Below are 19,037 nucleotides of genomic sequence, written 5' to 3'. Positions count from 1 at the left end.
CTAAACATTTTTTTATTGAGTTACAGTCATTTTACAACGTTGTGTCAAAGCACACAGACCTTTGACACAAGCCTGGCCCCTTCCTTCTGATGACAAGTGCCTCTGCGCCCAGAGACGGCCAGTGACGGCTGGGGATCCTTTCCAAGAAGCCAAACTACCCTCACCTCAGCTTTATGGTTACCTAAAATTATACTTTTTCAAAAGAGCAGAAGAAAAAACTTCAGTATCTTTATTAATACCTGAAGTTTATTACTTATTATGAGTCTTTCTTGATAAAACTGACTTTATATCTTCTATGATCTGAGGCCACTTAATAAAAAATAAACATTTCCATGTGCTGACAGCAGCAGCACCTGCGGGAAGCACGGGTCAGATACACTTTGCATCATGTACCTCCCCCTCAAACGCATGGAACAGTAAGAACAGTGAGCCACCAGGTGGGGGCTTCAATATAGGTAGTGATTAGTGAAAGCTCCTTTGAAAGTGAGAATTTTTAATTACTTTATTAAATATTATATTCACTTTAAAGGGTTTGACCATCCATAATCACTATGATACAACATGTGTATACATATGTAAAAAATACTCATTCAACATGCTTGAAGAGCGATAACTGTGTTTTGAAATCTATGCAATAAGAAATGTAATTTGATATAAAAAACCAACTAATTAGAAGAAGAAAGATGCTTTAATAAGAGCCTATTGCAGATTCTGGAATGACTGTTGCATGCATGTCCCTAGTCATGTTGGACTTCTCCTTCAGTTTTGACTGGAGTAATGTGTGTTCCACAACACCGATTCTAATGTCCATCTGAATGGTTTCTTGCTTCAGCTTCGTTAAGCTCTGTTTAATCTTCACCAAAGGAGCTGCAGAATGAAAATAACGTGGAATAAAAATGCTTATTTGGAGTATCAGCATATTATAGAACTGTATGACATTTTCCTCACTTTGTCTTAAGCCAAAAATAGGGTTAAAAACACAGCCAACAATTTAGTGACATTCAGTTTTGCTGTGGCATTTTAAACACCTGAGATTTTTAAGCTGGGAAATGATGTAGCATTTGATGTACCAAGGCTGAACTTCCTTTCTTTTCCAGGAGATTAGCTAAAGGAGTGTTTAAGGATGTCTTCAATATTTTTTTACAGGCTAGTATATTTGTTTGAAGGAAAAGGGGATACAGCGGAGAGAAAGGGAAGGAAGAAATACCTTTGAGACATAGCTAATGGGCTCATTCAAACATACCGCAAACCTCCTATACATCGCCTTTTGAAAGATCCCTCAGTATACACCATTAGAGCTCTAGAAACACTTTCCAGAGCATAGAATGGCCTTAGGCAGTCACCACTGGGCCATGCCAAGGTAAGTAGCTCACGATGGAGATGTTTACTACACAATTACTAATTCTTCCCTATTTGACCCTTGCACAGTCAGGTCTACAGGGGAAGGGGAAAAAAAAAGGTTGTCACATCACTGCCTTTGTGCCATTTGGGCATATACTTAGAGTTCTTTCTGTACATAAAATGGAATAATAATGCTCACTTGATGGAAACAGAACAAAATATTACTTTTAAATTGGCATAACGAAGTACATATTTAAATGTTTCCCACTCTTTCTGGATTAATACAGTTTGAATTTTAAAAAATCCAAAATGATAGTAAAAACATTATGACTCTTCTCAGCTCATTTATAAGAAGAGCAGTTTACTGGTTTTCAGACATCATTTTTGTACCACGTACCTTTCCCTCAAACATACTCATTTTAAAAAGTAGACTTCCTATTTATTAAGTTAAATAATGTATTTCTTAAAAGAGATATTCTTCTTTTGCTCATTTTCTCCTTACAATGAGTGTCTACTTACCACCATCAGTCATACTGCTGCCTTTTTCTTCCATTTCTTGTTTTACCTTTTCTAGCTCTTCTGTAACCTTTTATTGGAAAAAAAAAGTTTTCATCCGCCCTGGATTTTAATAAACTTTCAAAATTCTTGAATGATGTATTAAGAAAATTAATTCAGATATAACACATACATAAAGGGATAGAGAGACGTTAGCAGTATCCTGGACATAATTTGAATTAACAGGATGTGCATGCAGGGACACAGAGCTTTTTACCTTCCGAGAGTGCGCCTGTTGTTAAACTTCACCAAATCACTTTCACATTAACCTTCTCAGGTTGTAACATTGTAGAATAAAAACGATCTAAGTTTTTTTAGGCACCAGGCACTGAAGCCCTGCAGTTATCTCACGGCAGCTGCCATGCCAGTCTCTAATGATCAGCTATTGATTAAAATAGCATAAACATCCTAAAAAGATTTTTGATTTCTAAAGGTTTTTACTAGGCATCTTTCTTAATATTGCAGTTTTATAAGAGAATATACCTTTTCCTCTATAAGACACTAAAAATAGCATTTATGCCATATGGCTATATATAAAAATATTCTAACTGCTTTATCTAAAAAACCATGAGCTCTAAGAGGCGTACTATGCCTTTACATTGGCTCTTATCTGTACTCCACGTCATAGTCAAAATTAAACTACTAGAGCCTCCAATATTAGCAAAATTCCAAACTAGCATTAATACAGGTAGAAAATAACATCTTTAAAAAAATGAAAAATTTTCATATGATCTAGAACTAAGCCATAATTATTTTAACTTAGTCAGCTTTATTTTTATCATCCTGGTGAGTAAAAACTTCCTTGGGAATAAAGTGCTCATCCAAGTAAAGCAAATTAATTTTTTTCCGGCACCTGAAATGTTACAACCGGGGATAACTACGTACTCCGAAAGAACTAAATGGTTCCCTGGACTCCCTTCAAGTGTTAATTTACCTAACGTAAGTGCGCTCTTTACTTCTGTATAATGTTTTATCTAGCTAGAGGCACCACAGGATTAGAGTCTAAATATTTCTAAAGTTATATTTTTAGTATTTTAAAGTAACTATTCCTCAAATAATCTCCATAAAAGAAGCTTAATTCTGTTATATAGAATAGTTTGTGACAATTATACTTGATTGTAACCAAAGATAATCTTGGATTTTAGTCCCACATTTGTTAGTGACCTTGTTGTTAGGTTTTTTTTTTTTAACCTCTTAGCTCTTAAATGAAAAATGGGAATATATATTAGTTTTTTATATATATGTATATATACACATATATACATATACATAGGTAAGACCTAATATATAATATATACTGTTAATATAATAGGTCATATATTAAGTCTTACATCTCATACAAGGTGATGAAACTAAATATGACAATATAGGTGAATATGCCGTAAGTATTTAGAAGGGAAAGGGTTACAAGCCACTCCCAATTTGTGGACAGAGAACTATTCAGGATCACACACAAGTTATTAACAACAACCACTAAAAACAAATCTTATATCTCACAGACTAACATAAAAATTTATTATAAAGATTTAAGTCAGTGCTTTACCTACTCTTCTATGTATTAATTATAATTATTACATTTTTTAAAAGATTAAAGGTTAGAAATGTGCTAATATTATCAGCATGTTTTATGTAACACTTAGTAAAACAACTTCAGGCATTTTGTGGAAGCAAGCAGTATATAAATACATAATTGATGTATTGATAAGAAAATTTAGGGATTTTCTTCTAAAGAAAAGGATTTAGAGAAATGGAAGCAATTACTAAAATAAACCACCCCCGGCTGAAGCAGCATTAAACCATCCATGGCTTGAATAGCAGGGCCCAGCTGTCAGGTGAGAATTCGGGAGAGCACACAGTGTGTACCTCAGACAGGAGTCTGGTCCTTTCAGTCACTCCGCCGTTTCCCTGCTGGTAACGCTCCCTTGCCTGAGGGAGAAAACATTTTGTTTAATGGCAAGTTCAAAACAGAAGCAGATTACTTAAATATGACCTCCTTGTGTTTGCAATTTCTACATATCATTTTATGACAACCCCCCTCCTCGTCTGTGAGTACATTTGTGAAAAGTGACATTTAACGGTAGCTATTTTATGTCCCTAATAGGCACTATGGATTTAACCAAAGCACTATACAATGATGAACTGCCTTAACCTTCATATAATGACTGTGTGACTCACATGGGCGTGGTTCACAATAAAAACTGTCCTCAGCCATTCCTAAACAGTTTAGACAGTGGCTCTTGGTCGATCTAATCTGCGTGCTATGCAGACAAAAGCAGTTCTAAAAAATCAATCATAATAGAGCAGCAGAATCAGTAATTAATAAGGATTACAAACAGTATGACAGTCTGCAATATGTTCTTGGGAACTAATTTAACAATCAATTATTTAATATCAATGCTTGAGAGATACAGGGTGGCTTTAATCAGAGAATTCTTACAGTATTTAAAAAGTATTCATGAATAGATGTGTATATGTATAATTAAACAAATCACAATAAAACAGTGAAGGTTACTTTCTGCTTGGTCTTTGAGAGCTTCTGAAAGTACGGAAGTATCTCAAGTTTATTTCAATTTTTTTCTCTTTCTAACCTTGTCTGCTGAAAGAAAAAATATGCTTTCAACTGACATTTGCAAGTATTCTTACTAGTCTTCCTCCACATCAGGAAAGAGGGGGCATAAACCCCAAAGGAAAGCTTTAGCTCGCTACTGCAGGAACAAAGCACTGCTACTTTCAAAAGCTGAAGGTTTTATTTTATTTTTGGTTGAAATTCTAAAACTTTGAAAGGATTAAAAAATTTGCTCATTTAATTAATTAAACTACTTGTCTTTGAATGTGTCTTGCTTTCATATTCCTTACTATGTGGTTGTGAGCCTCTGTGGCAAGGATGTCTTTTCTCCCTGACACATGTAAATGCATACTATTCTACTTCCTCCTACTCACAGCAGTAAATTAACAGCAGGCTTGCAAACACAACCAGGTGTCCTGACACACTGTTCCTGTTCTATGTTCCTCAACCATATATGCCTTCCTTTACTTAAATCAAGTGAAGAACGCATTTAAAGACTTCTAGGAGGTAATTTCTATTACATGTAAAATGGAGACGAGAAATTCCATTGCCTCACTTGGCTTCCTAAAGTGGGCAGAGAACCAATGTGTTGCTGTTTGTGAAAAGCACTGCATGATTCTCAAATGAAAAGTGCTGTGTGTCAAGCTTAGGGTCATTAATTGGAATGAATCCCTGAATACCATTCTTCCCTCACCTCACTCAGCTGGGCTTGTGCTGCACGATATTCTTGAACCAAGTGCTCCAGCTGATTGTTGATGTACTTTTCTCGGCTGCCAATCTTTTCCAGAGTCCTACTGATTTCATTATGAAGTTTGTCCAAAAATCCCTAAAAATTTCATGAAATTTTAGTAGACAAAAGAAGTCACAAATATATTTTTCAAAAGTAGTTTAAAATGGGTTAAATCTACCTCAATCCATCCCACAAATTCTCAACCACAAATGAAAAGATAGTTTGAAATTTTCAGTGACAAGGCTATAATGAGAATTATTTTCGTCACACTTTGCAGAATGTTAAAATAAAAAGCACCTGGTAGTGTTAGTCAATTTAGTTGTCCTTATGCAAATCTAAAATGTATGTGAGTGGAATCTGCTTTATATAAAGTTCACAATCAAAGTAGATAAGGGAATAAGATGATTTTCTTGTGGCAAAATTCAAAGATGACTGGGAATATTCTAGTTGGAAGTAGATCATTAAACTTATAGCTCTAGCCTGGGACCTGTAACTTCTCACTCCAGCTTTGCTTCTTTGTGGTATCCTCCAAGTCCCTATTTTTGGCAGGGCAGCAAGCCTGGGAAGCTGCAGATTCTAGGGATTGCTGGCCTCATGTTCTGTTAAACCTACTGAGAGTCAGAGAGGAAAGAATGATGAAATGATTCTAATATACATACATATATAAATATACTATATATATCTAATACATGTAATATACTAGATATATATTATATTTTGTATAGTCACCTTTCTTTAGGTGGGTTGAGTGTCAGGGCTGTTGAAATGTAATATGGTACATTCAATCAGTAACTTCCTCAAGGGCAAGGATTAGGTGTTTTTTCTTTCATGTTCTCTCTTAACAGGTATTTCACAGATAAGTAAATGTACCCATGTACTCATCTTAAGTAATTCACATACCTTGGTCTCCTTTAGAGCAGATTCAATTCCATTTTTGTGTTGGTGCATTTGGTCAACATGGATTCTCCAATCCTATAGGCATAAGAGCATAATAGGAACATATATTAAAAAAAAAAAACTACATTTCCTTCTTTCCTCTACTTTTTTGAAGTTGTATCCTTTATCTTAATTACTTTAGTTGCTACCCATTTCAGGTGGGAGAGTCCTATATATAGCCTGCAATCAGATTATAAAGAAATATTTGTAGAGCACTTTAGGATAAAAGGTTCTAAATAAATGTAAATTATTTTATGTGTTCACAGAGTGATGTCTGACAATTTGAATATAAATTATCCCTGCACTGCTGGTGGTTAATATTTATGACTACCCATCAAAATGAAAAAAATTCTAATTACTGGAAAAGAAATACTTGTTTAAACAGTAACAATTATGTTTGCCAGAAGCAAGTCTGGAATCAAGTATCATGTATCAAATATTAGTTTGTCCCTTGAAAATTAAAATGGGGCCCTCTTCTTCAGAATTTTGGTGTCTTTTTCATGAAAGGAAGTCTACAATGATTATTAGAGTTCATATATTTGAGATATATTGTAGTAGACAGATCTGAATTTGTGTGCATATTTGAAATCTACTCCAATATTTTAATTTCCTACAAGAGATCTTCAAAATTTTTTGGTTTACATTACTAAAGGTAACAATTTTAAGACTTAAGAAATACTCATCAGAAGATAAAAAATATTAAGGTGAACTGATGTAAGTGATGGAACCAGGATACCCTTCAGTCACACATACCTGTTTTCATACCTTGAAGCTCCACTTTGCTAACTACACTATTTTGTGAAGGAAAAACTCTTGTGAATAGTCCCATTCTACTGATTTCTTAAATTTGACACATGGGCTAGTAATTATAGGGTAAAAAAAATCCTTGGGTACTTATACCAATTATAAAATTATATTAAAACTGCAAAGAACCCCAAAGAGCACCTAGCCTGACCTTTATCACTGCACAGATAGGCAAACAGAGGCCCAGCGACAGAAAGGGGGCACACAGATAGGCAAACAGAGGCCCAGCGACACCCGAAGCCACACAGATAGGTGCACTGGGATCAGAAGCCAAATGTACTAATTCCCACCCAGGATGTTTTGGCAGTTCAGAGTTAACAAAAGGAGGAGCCGGCTGCTTGACACCAGTGAAGGTACTGGAGCAGAGAATTAATCAGCACATTCCTTTATCCTTAAGTATTTTTCTGTCTCATGAGCAGAAAGTATCTCAGAATATGAGAGCTTGGAAAGGAACTTAAAGCTCCTCTACTTATCCATTTAACAGTCATCTAGAGCAACGCCTTCATTTTACAGTTGAGGGGACAGTTCACTGACCATGACTATGGCTAGACAGACACGGCAAGGAAACAGGCCCCTCCAATCCATCCAGTCAACACTGAGATAGGGAGGAGGAGCAACTGGCTGGCCTGTTGCAACTAGACCTTATATGGTTAAGCCTCAAAATAGAAACCTGTCTTAAGCTCAAGCGAGCATCTCTATGAAAGAAAATAAACATAACTATCATTATATAAAATTTTTAAAAAAGTACTCATCCTGCTTAATTCCAAAAATAATTTTAGAAGCTTAATAAACACCAAGCTCAAGTATTCCTTTTGGTCTCTGTCAGTAAACAAGCAAACAAACATATATGTGTATATTTATAAATGTATAAACATATACATATATTTATACATACATTATATATAGTTTTAAAATTTATTGTAATTGATGTGTTTAAAATAGTTTGTGTTCTGCTTTTTCTATCCAGCATTATTTTCCACCCAGCAAATGTAAAAAATATATTTTTTCATGTTTTGACATTTAAAGTATTTTGAGAGAAGCAAACATGCCTGACTCATCTATGTATAACTATGATGACTTCCATTGATGTTAAACTCCATGAAGGAGCTGGCATTTCAGTGGAAAACTGAAGCAGGAGCAGCATTTCAACGTGCTACAAAGGAGGGGGAGAGGAGGGGTAATTTAGGCTGAGGGAGTAACAAGAACAAGGAAAAACAGGAAAATAAATAGGGAACAAGTAGCCCAAGCTGGCCAGAATATAACACACAAAACTCTTGGGGTGGGTGGGGTGGGGAGGATGAATCACAAGAAAACAAAGCTGGAGAGCTAGGTTAAATGAGATCAAGGGCTTTAATTAAAGAGTGTGGATTTTATCATGTAGATAATGGAGAGCTATCAAAGACTTCTGGTTTCAGTTTTAAAGACAAGTCTGTGTTTTGAGAAAGTAACAGGGTGAAGGATTGATTAGCAGATCAGTTAAGAGGCTGTGTCATGGTCCACCTGACAGGTTAGCAGGGGTTAATTAGAGCAGTGCCTGTAAGAATGGGAGAGAAGGATGGATTCAAGGGACACTGCAGGATGGACCAGCAGCACTGGAGCACTGACGAAGGGGAAGGGTAGGGTGGCTGAAGTGGAGGCAGGCAAGGAGAGAGAAGGCGTCTTTAAGCTTTTTAGTCTTAGGAACTAAGAGGATAGTAATATCACAGTGTGGCAAGAACAGCTCAGTTTTCAGGGAGTCAGAAATACTGAGGAAGAATCTGGTTTTGGACTTTTTAATCTGATAAAGCCACTGGAACATTTGTGTATTCTTACTACCTTCTAAAGTGGAAAGCTAGTAATGATTTATAATTATCTGCCAGGCAAATTCAAATGTTTGTTTTATTACAAATCTTCTAGATGGACACATTTCCTGATGTACAACTATTTTTTAAAAAGCCTTAAAAGCGTTCTTACCTTTAACCCAGCAATTTCACCTCTAGAAATTACTCTCAAGGAAATAATTGGGGATACATACAAAGATCAATGTATAAATTCAGTGTAAAACAGCAGAAGATTCTCTAAATATCTAACAGTAGAGGATAGTTTAAACTAATTTTGTAATATTTATTTCATCCCTAAAAATAATGCAGTATGATACCACTTTTATAGAGCTCAAAACCAAGCAAAACGCAAGGATACCAATTGGGAGATACACGCGTATATGAACCACCCCCCCAAAAAAAGAGAGAGAGAGAGAAGAAGAGGAGGCAGCAGCTAATGCCAATACACAAACCAGAGGACAATGGTTACCCAGGGTGGGGAGGGCAGTGGCAGGGCAGCACATAGGTAACTTCCAGGGGGTTGTAATGGCCTAGTTCTCAAGTTGGGCAGTGGGTTTGTGTTTGTTTTATTACTGAATTTTATAATTCTATGTGATTGCATTTAAATACATTGATATTGTATATTGAAATATTAGATTCATGTTTTCAAAAAACATTTCACAGCCAGTAAAAATGCATGTTAACAACATATAGTAATGTGGAAAAACATTGCCAAAAGAGTGTATGTCCAATTTAGTATAAATTAACATTTGTGTATATTTGTATGTGTATATTAAGACAGAGGTTTGAACATTGGTGTTTTAAATTTCTTCCTCATCCTTCCAAAATTTTCCAAATTTCCTATAAGAGAATTTTGTCATTTTTAATCACGAGGGGAAAAAACAGTCAAAAACTTCTGGGTGCCTGGATATTCTTGAAAGGTTTTTAATAGAGTTAACAGTATAGAATATAAACGATTGTACTTGTAATGCTTTAAAAACATGAATATAAAAAGGCAAAATACATAGCTTAAAAAAAAAACTACAACTACAACTGAGATGGTTAAAAACTTTACAAAGGTTTGTGGTAAGAATGGAGATCTGATAGGTTTTAATGACATGTAAGAATTTGATCCTCTAAGTAATAGTAAAAGGAACTGTTAATGATAGCAATTCTTACACAAGAGAGAACCCATCAGGTTACAATGCACTTTTAAGTACCTTTCCATATTTGAGACTCGCAGGGGTTTGGAGCACTGAGTTCACATCTCATCCCCACTTCCCCTCTATCCTTCCCTATGAGAGGGTTATGTGATTTGCTGGCTGGTTGTGGGAGGAGTATACTTCCCTGCTCCACTGATGCTGGCCTTGGCCATGTGAATCCCTTTGGGCAGGACATGGCCTAGGCCAGGACTGTGCAGAAGCTGTAAGAGGCATCCACCAGCTCTCTTGCCCTTTCTTTCAGCCATGATAATATGCATGCTCCACATAGGGGTTCTCCTTCAGCTCTGAGAATAAGAAACGTGGAACACAGCTGGGGTAGAGCCTCAGCTGAGCCACACATCAGCAGATGTGTATCTTGAATGAGAATAGAAGTGTTATTATTATTGTAAACCACTGTGATTTGAGGGTTATCTGTGATACAGAAAAACTGACTATATATACATCATTTTTAGGAAAAAACAACAACAACAACAATAAGAATCAGATAGGTTAAATGACCTTTCCAAAGTTTCATGTCTGGAAAGTGAAAAGCATTTTCCCATATCAGTGCCTTTTCCACAAATTATATGCTGCTTTTCTTTGTGATAAAATGAACTGCCAAAGAGTATCTAAGGTAAACCAAGAATTATTTTTGTTATATATCAAGTGAGACCACATGGATCACTGCAGTTTACTGGTCACCTGTTCCAAAGTGCTCTAAGTGTGTCCATTAAGCATCATTTCTCATCTCTACTGAAGTGAGTTTTCTACCTAATCTAGCACATTTCCTCTCTCTATGGAAATGAGAAAACTAATAATGATACAGTATATCATTTCTTTAGACTTCCTAGTTTTAAAAATCCTTTCCTACAAAATCTCACATGTAATTCTCTCTGTCAAAGGTACTGTTGTAACTATAGCCCCCTCCCCACTCCAAATTCTTTAGCACTGTATAATATATCTCCCTTTTTCAGAAACTGGAGAATTATGATGACTATTTGCAGATGGTGATTCACATTACATCGTAAGTCAAACTGCACGAGAGCTAGCTGCAGCTGTTCAGGCGACTGGAAACCTGTATGGATCTCTGGGTTTTACTTCAACAGAACACCACCCAGACAATTTCCTCTGCATGTGCAGAGACATTTTGTTTCTCTGCCTGGATCTCCAACTCAATGCTCAAAGCGCTTCTCTGAAACTGCAGGCGAAAGAGAGCCTGGAACATGAGCCAGGGATGGCAAATGGAACTTTTATCTGTATGTAAGTTTCACTAATTTACAACTTGTAAAATGTCAAACTCTCAGTCTTTTTGCACCCAAGTTTGAGCTTTATGTGTGGAGTGGCAGAGTGCCAAAGGACTCTGGATATAGAGAAGCTGAGGAAGGCACCAACATGTGTACTGGAATGTTCTTCCCTGGGCTCAGGAAGAGGCCATGCCAAAGCACAGCCGACTCCAGCAGTCCGAGGGCAGGTCGAGGGCACCTTTTGCTCCAGCCCCTCCCTTCCCAAAGGGCAGGAGCAGGGCCCCAAGGCTCTGATGGGTCTTGAACTGCTTTCTATCACAAAATGTTACTTCTGCTGTATAACCTACCTTTCTCCTCTGTTCTTATTGTTCCTCCCTCAATTCTGTTATGAATGGTTATTGATGAAATCTTTTTTTGGGGGGGAGGGGGGTAGTTAGGTTAGTTTACTTATTTATTTAATCAAGGTACTGGGGACTGAACCCAGGATCTTGTGCATGCTAAGAATGCACTCTACTGCTGAGCTATACCCTCACCCTACTAAATCTTAATTCAATGTTCTATTTTTGCAGTTTTATCTTAGTGAATATAAAAATATTTACAAGGGCTTTCATGGGCTCTGTCCATTAAAGGTGCCTAACCCTATTTTTCTTACTCGGCCTTTGTTTCACCTCTGAATTCACTTTCTCTAGGGATTTTCAGGCTCACTCTGGGGAGGAAATCCTATGTGCCTCCATTTCACAGACTGAATAACAAATTGAGGTTGTGTGATTTTTACACTGTCAATCACAGAATGATTAGGAAACCTGATGCCCCTTCTCTCACTGAGCTTTTCTATTACACAAAGCCGACTCTTTCATTTCCTTACTTTGTCACCCAATTTCAATAAGGAGCACAAGCAACTCTGACAATTTCCAATTCAAGTTTGTATATTAAATGTTTCTTAGCTTGGTGTTCTCTTAAAACACAGATATTACAGTAGGTATGTTGCTTCTGATCTGCTGTGGACAATCTGGATAACAAACCTCGTGAAAAATCTCTAAAATCTAAATTCTGAAGGAGAATTCATTGGACTCTTCCATAAATAGGTATTTTGTAATACCTATTTTGGCTACTCAGAAACCTTTTCTATCTCCTTCTGTGGGTACAGAACAGTCTCTCAATGGTCATATCCATTCTAGATCTTTTTAAGTCTAATAATAACCTCACTGTTAAAATTCAAGGAATGCTTAGTATATGTCAGGCTCTCTGCTAAGCACTGTCCCTACATCATCACATACAATTCCCTTAAATACTTCACTAAATAAGATAAGGAAATTGAGACATAGCTACTTTAAAGCAGACTGCCCAAGCTCACACAGGCAAGTCAGTGGTAGAGCCTGAACTCAACAGACCACTAAATCATAGCATATAATCACCCTGACGAAATGTAGTAAAGCATAACTAAAAATTTCAATGAGGTGATGGTTAAAGGAGACTTTAGTTTTATCTGTAATATTTGAATTTTTATAAGAATATATTTATATATCAACTGTATAATGAAAAATACATTTAGAACATTTTGGGATAAACATATGCAATTAAAAACTTTCTCACAAAGAACTATCCAGACCTAGATGGCTTTATCAGTGAATTTTCTCAAACATTTAAGAAAGAAATAACAATCACCTCATAAAACTCTACCAGAGAACAGAAAAAAAAGAGAAAGCAATTACCAACTTGTTTCATGAGAACTGCGCAGCATTACACTAAAACCTGACCAAGACACCTAAAATGCAAGAAGTATTACAGATCAGTATCTTTTGTAAACATAGACATAAAAATCCTCAACAGAATATCAGCAAATAGAATTCAGTAATATACAAAAATATAATATAACATGATTAAGCTGCATTTATTCCAAAATGCAAGGTTAGTTTAATACTTTAGAAATCAATCATTATAATCCACCATAACACAAAAGAAAAAAAAGAGGAAATAAATCAAATGGTCATCTTCATAGATGAAGAAAAAAACCATTTGAAAACACTTAACATCCATTCATAATAACTCAGCAAATTAGGAACAAAAGGGAAATTCCTTAACCTACCTTATGACATTTATAAAAGTCATAAAGCTAACATCACCCTTAATGGTAAAACTGAAATACTGAAAGCTTTCCCCCTGCTAATGCCGCTTACATCCAACATAGACGAGGGTTTTTAATCAGCATTTCAAGCAAAATAAAGGAAGTAAAAGGAATAGGGCTTGTAAAGGAAGAAATAAGACTGATGTTATTTGCAGATGATATAATTGTATACACAGAAAATGCAAAAGAATCTACATGCCTACAGTCAGAACAAATAAGTGAATTTGGCAAGCTCACTGGAGATGGATACACACACAAAGAGAACTATTTTAACATAACAGCAATAAATAAGCAGAAAATAAAATCTAAAAGGTATCATTTTCAATAGAATCAGATAGCAACAAATAGACCAATGCAATAAAATAGTGTCCAGATACAGACCTACACACACATGCTCTCTTTTTATGACAAAGTAGTGTACTGGTAAAAGTATAACCTTTTCAATAAACTGGTCAGTTGCATATACATATGAAAACCAAATAAATCTTAACTTACACCTCACACCCTCATACTACACACAGGAATAAATGCTAGATGGATTGTAGATCTCAATGCTAAAGATAAAACAACACAGTGTCAAGAAGAAAACAGGAGAATATCTTCATAGCACTGGAGGAAGCAAAGATTCTTAAACATAAATATTAGCCATACTCCCCTCCCCCTAAAATAGAGCATTTTGAGCATACTAAGATTAAATCACCATTTATCAAATACATCAATAAGAGGGAAAAGGGAAGCTAAAGAAGATATTTGCAATACATGTATTTGGAAAAGGTCTCATGTCCAGGGTATATAAAGAACTTCTACAAATCAAAATAAAAAGCAAATAACCCAATAGCAAAAGACAAAAGAGAATATCCAAATGTCAAATAAACATATGGAAAGGGGCTCAACTTCATTAGTCATCAAATGACAGTGAGACATCACAACATACCTACCATGATGAATAAAATTAAAAAGACTAAAACAATACTGAATGTTTGATGAAGATGGGGAGCTACTGGAACTCTCATCCACTGCTAGAAGGAGTATAAATTCATATAACCACTTTCAAAATCTATTTGGCAGGGTCTGCTAAAGCTGAACATATGCATACACCATGACGTAGCAATTCCATTCTTAGTAGAAGCTGCAGTAGAAGTGCGTACTTATGTTTACCAAAAGACCTATATAAGAATTTTCAAATAAGCATTACATATGTTAGTTGAAAACTATAAACAACTCACATAAGCCAGATGCGGGCTACTCTGGAGGGGCATGACCTTGGGTTGGGCAGCTCTCTGAGGAGCAGACAGCTGGAGGTTGTCTGCTGACCGCACTCACTGTGGCTGGGCAGCAAGTGTTTGCTTGTAAGGAGATCTGGACAATTCAACTCTGTTTTACCATAAGGAGACAGACCTAGTTATTGAAATGATAACTGTAGCTGCAGTGGTAGAAAGCTAGGGCCAAGTGTGAGCTGGAGTCCCAAAGTGATCAGTCTCAAGATTTTAATGTGGAATACTGACGTTCCTGTGACATGTTTAATGCTTCATCCGCGGTCAATAATAAAATTGGAAATATGAAGGCAGGAAGTCAGGTGAAGTGAAAGAGGCAGGGAAGACTGCTTGATAGAAGGAGCTGCATATGTCTGAGTTCACTGTAGCAAATATTTCCGGGACAGGTCAATAATTTATCATGCTTTCTGCAAGGATGTGAGAGTGAATTATTTTCTTCCTCCACCCAGAATACTCCCTCTCTAATGACAGAACATTTTCTGTATTCTCTGTTTTTGCCACTTTGCACAAGCAGCTTTGCAATCTCTTCTTGTTTTAATTGTTATATTAATTTTCAGCTTCATTACTGCTCACATTTATATATGTATTTGTGTGTGTGTGTGTGTGTGTGTGTGTGTGTGTGTGTGAGAGAGAGAGAGAGAGAGAGAGAAAGAGAAACTGTCCATTAAATTAAATAACTTTTTCATGAAATTAAATTATTTTCTTAATGAAAAATATCTATCAGTTTGCAGGATAATTGCAGAATATGGCTTTCTTGAAGTTTTGAACGTGACATTCTTCTTTAATTGTGAGCAGCTTAAAGTCTTTGTGGTGTGACAGCATGAGTTTTCTCTGCAAGTTTTCAGAGAACTAAACATATGACTTAGGGAGAGTTCAGCATGTACGTGTGGTGTATGTTGTATGTGTGTATTTGTTGCAGGGGGTGTGGGAACCATGCTGGAAATATGTGTTTCCTTAGGAAAGTTCCTGCTTTCTAGATATTCCTCTTGTAGAGAAAAATAAGACAGTGCTTAGAGGGTACAGAAAGGCTATCATAACAATCACTGGTATTCTCACACCTGCCTGTAATTGAACTGAAACTGGAGATCCATAATCTCTCCATAAAATACCTTGTTAGTTAAATAATTACATTTCTAACATGTGCTCAGAGATGATCTTTACTGACTACCATCTGCTACTAAGCATTTTCATATGTTGACTCAGACTTATTATTCATGTGTACTCTACCCACACCCCTTTTATAAGGCCGCACAAATCTTCTGAGTGAGGGTTTCTAGACTTTACAAGCCTTGAGAAGAGGTTTGGCAAGGTAGTGAATGGGGCCCTTCTGAGAATGCAGGAACACACTTAGGGTGATTCAGAATGTAATTATTTCACAGGATGCTGAGTAACCATGGTGGGAGAGATGACCTAGCCAGTCCCTCTCAACTTCAAGAATCTACTAATCAAAGCTTTGATCTCATACTGATACTCAAAAAACAAACAACTGAAAAGATAAGTCATCTGTACATTTGAAGAACTAAGAAACATAAATCATTACCTTAGCATAAAGAAACAATCAAATGTAATGGGATAAAGACTATAGATGTAAAAATTTGTCCAAATATTAAGAAATTTGCAATAAAACACTCTGATAGTGAGAACTACTCTAATACTGTTGATTGAAAAAAATAAATGAAAAAGCCAATTAAAAAGTACATTTTACAGGAAGGTCCATATGATAGATGGTTTCTGCTTCAATTCATTTTTTATATTAAGTAATTAAAAGGAAACATTAAATTATACTTTGCAATAATGAAATATTTAGGCCGTCCAGAAATTTCAATTACAATCAATGTGTATTATTAACTCAATGCTCTCAATCACAAATGTCTATTTGAGGTATAACTGCCTTGAGGCATTAGTAACTTCCCTCTGGAGCATTTACATGACATGCAGTCTTTACTGGTTATTTCCTAAAAAATCTGTTACCACTATAGATGTGCTTTAGTTAGAGCAAATGGTAATTTCTAAGTCAAAAACTCTTGCTCTCCTATTTCAACCTGTGATAAATGAAACCTTTTGGATCAAGTTGAAACATTTATCACACTCAGGGTAAATAGGAAGGACGGCATCATCAACTAACTTTAAGCACCGAATATCCTGAATGTTCAACAAGACTGTGACAAAAGCAGCTAAAAATCATTTCCAGTTGCTTAAGGATGGCTGGGTTTTTCTCCAACCCTTTGCAGTATTTTCAAATGTCTAATTTAAGCATAGTATTCACTCCAACCACTCTGATATCTGTCCATGACCCACATACTACAAAGGAAAAAAAAGTTGACCTTGAGAATACAATTTTAAATCCACCAAATAACACCATGTTTTAAGAATAATACAAAAATCCAAAACATTGTTCTATTTTGTGTAGTCTCCCTTAAAGAACACTTGCCTGTAAAAGTCCATCAGTGAATATTTCCCCTTATTTGCTGAGACGATGTGGCAGTTGAGTAATCACGCAGGCTGCTCTAAAAATGTATGTGTGTCTAGTTAATTTAGGCAGTTTATTTTGATAGCATTCACCTCTTTTTGATTATAGCAGGTGTTTCAAGGATAAATTTGCTGAAAATTGTATTTTGTTTAAACAACAGCAGCATGTACATTTATAGCCTTACTATATTAAAAAGCATTTATTGTCTGGCAGCAATAGATACAATTGCAAACATTTGTGACAGTAATTGGAGCTATTACTCCTGCACGGAGCCTCATGGAGACCAACTTATTGCCACCTGTATTTACATTTGTTACTGGTAATTATAAAAGCTGATTTTTAAAAATTTGCTGCCTTATTTTGCTTTAAACTTTGTGGATTTTTTTCAACAAAAAGTCTGCTTACCAGAAAATCTGTAAGAATTATAAATGTAGTTTCTTTATTATTCAAATGATAGGCAGAATCCAATTTTATTACTAATATATATGTGAAATGTATTCCTGGATCCTAGCCCACAGAATGTACTATACCTTTTTGCTCATGAATGCAAGAATCCTATCAATGTTGCCTATCCAGCAACCAGAGTACAAGTCTTAAGAAATGCTCTTTATATTCCCAAACTGTAACAATTTACAAATCCCTACAAGTCAGAAATATTTAGAAAGCTAAATTTTATTAACACTCTTCTTACACAGCATCCAAACACAGTGACACAGCATCCAAACACAGTGATGGCAGAAGGTCAAAGCAAGTTACTGTCTCCACAGCTCTGGATTGAAAAAAATACCCTCTACTGCTTCCAGATACAGATTTGTTTACATCAGTAAAAAGGGAAAGCCGACCGTTCATGCACACTTCTGCAGGATTTGGCTTCCAGTTTGAAGAGACTTAGATCTAATACAGCAATTCTGTGGTCCCTCCAGGTTCATTTAAATGGAATTCCACCTGCGGATGAATGAAGGTCTCTGTTCCCTCTTAGGTTTTAGCTCTCACAGTGACTAGAAGCCCAAGGGCTCAAGACTACTGAATGATTCCATCCTTAGCTCAGACTCTTCCCAAAAGGTTTCCTGCTGTGAATTACACCAGGCAACACCTGTTTGGTTTATTTACATTAAAACAAAATCCAATTGCTTGGAGTTGAAATTTGAAGTTTAAGGTTCTTTTTTTACAACTGCAACCTGAGAAAGTGGGACACTGAAAGATGTAAAAAAGCAGTTTAGTGAATCAAAGACTTGAAATAATTAGAAACACATGCTGTGGTACTTACAAAGCCTTAAATAAAAAATAATCTCTTTATCTAAATTCCTTGTAATGAACCTGGAGATTTACATAATGACTAAAGACATTTTGGTGGAATGAAGGGGATACCTAGCCAACTATCTTTTAAAACAACAAAGCAGGAAATATTTAATTATACTTTGGAAAAAATCTATTTAAGTCATTAATCAAAATTTTAATTACAATATCCACAGGGCATTAAAGCATGATAGAACATTTGTTCATTGCATTAAATGCCTAATATTAAATCATTATAATACATAATCTTTTAGGAATAAATACTGCATAATTGAAAAAAGGGCCTAGGTAAGGTTTAGTTGAAAACTGATTTCACACTTGCTGCTCTTCCTTATTTCTGGGGAGTAGAAATAAATATTACTAATAATTACTTGGTTTCTATGTAAAAACCCTTGACTTGAAAAAAATCATTCTTCTGATGGAGATTAATAAGATTGATCATTTTAAGAAGACAATTCCCCTAGGTTCAATGAATGAAGTTGAGACGTAATATACAAACAGACAACAGATAACAGCTAGACCATTATTCAAAAAAGAATTCTGACCTACAATCTGTAGCAACTAGTCCAGGAAGCCAAACCATGACCTCTGTAGCAACTAGCCAGAATGGTCAGGACTTAATTACTGTCAGCCTCCCCAGTTTTTGCCCACTCCCCGCCCCCATTTCCAATGTAGGACCAATCAGACAAAGCCAA

The 19,037-nt window shown here is 35.8% G+C and overlaps 1 protein-coding gene across 1 annotated transcript in view; it reads right to left on the bottom strand.

Annotated features, from left to right (window-relative positions):
- Window positions 1-476: 476 nt before the first annotated feature.
- Window positions 477-19,037, bottom strand: part of IFT57 (intraflagellar transport 57) — a 52,350-nt gene continuing 33,789 nt past the window's right edge. Inside the window, exons 7-11 of the mRNA XM_010978403.3 lie at window positions 6,093-6,164; window positions 5,157-5,288; window positions 3,760-3,822; window positions 1,861-1,927; window positions 477-867 (exon numbers count right to left, since the gene is read on the bottom strand). Of these exons, the coding sequence (XP_010976705.2) occupies window positions 689-867; window positions 1,861-1,927; window positions 3,760-3,822; window positions 5,157-5,288; window positions 6,093-6,164 (513 nt within the window). The 3' untranslated portion in view covers window positions 477-688. The remainder of the gene's footprint in view (window positions 868-1,860; window positions 1,928-3,759; window positions 3,823-5,156; window positions 5,289-6,092; window positions 6,165-19,037) is intronic.

This window comes from Camelus dromedarius, chromosome 2, assembly GCF_036321535.1.
Source record: "Camelus dromedarius isolate mCamDro1 chromosome 2, mCamDro1.pat, whole genome shotgun sequence".
NCBI lineage: Eukaryota > Metazoa > Chordata > Mammalia > Artiodactyla > Camelidae > Camelus > Camelus dromedarius.
This window is presented reverse-complemented; position numbering and strand designations above follow the sequence as displayed.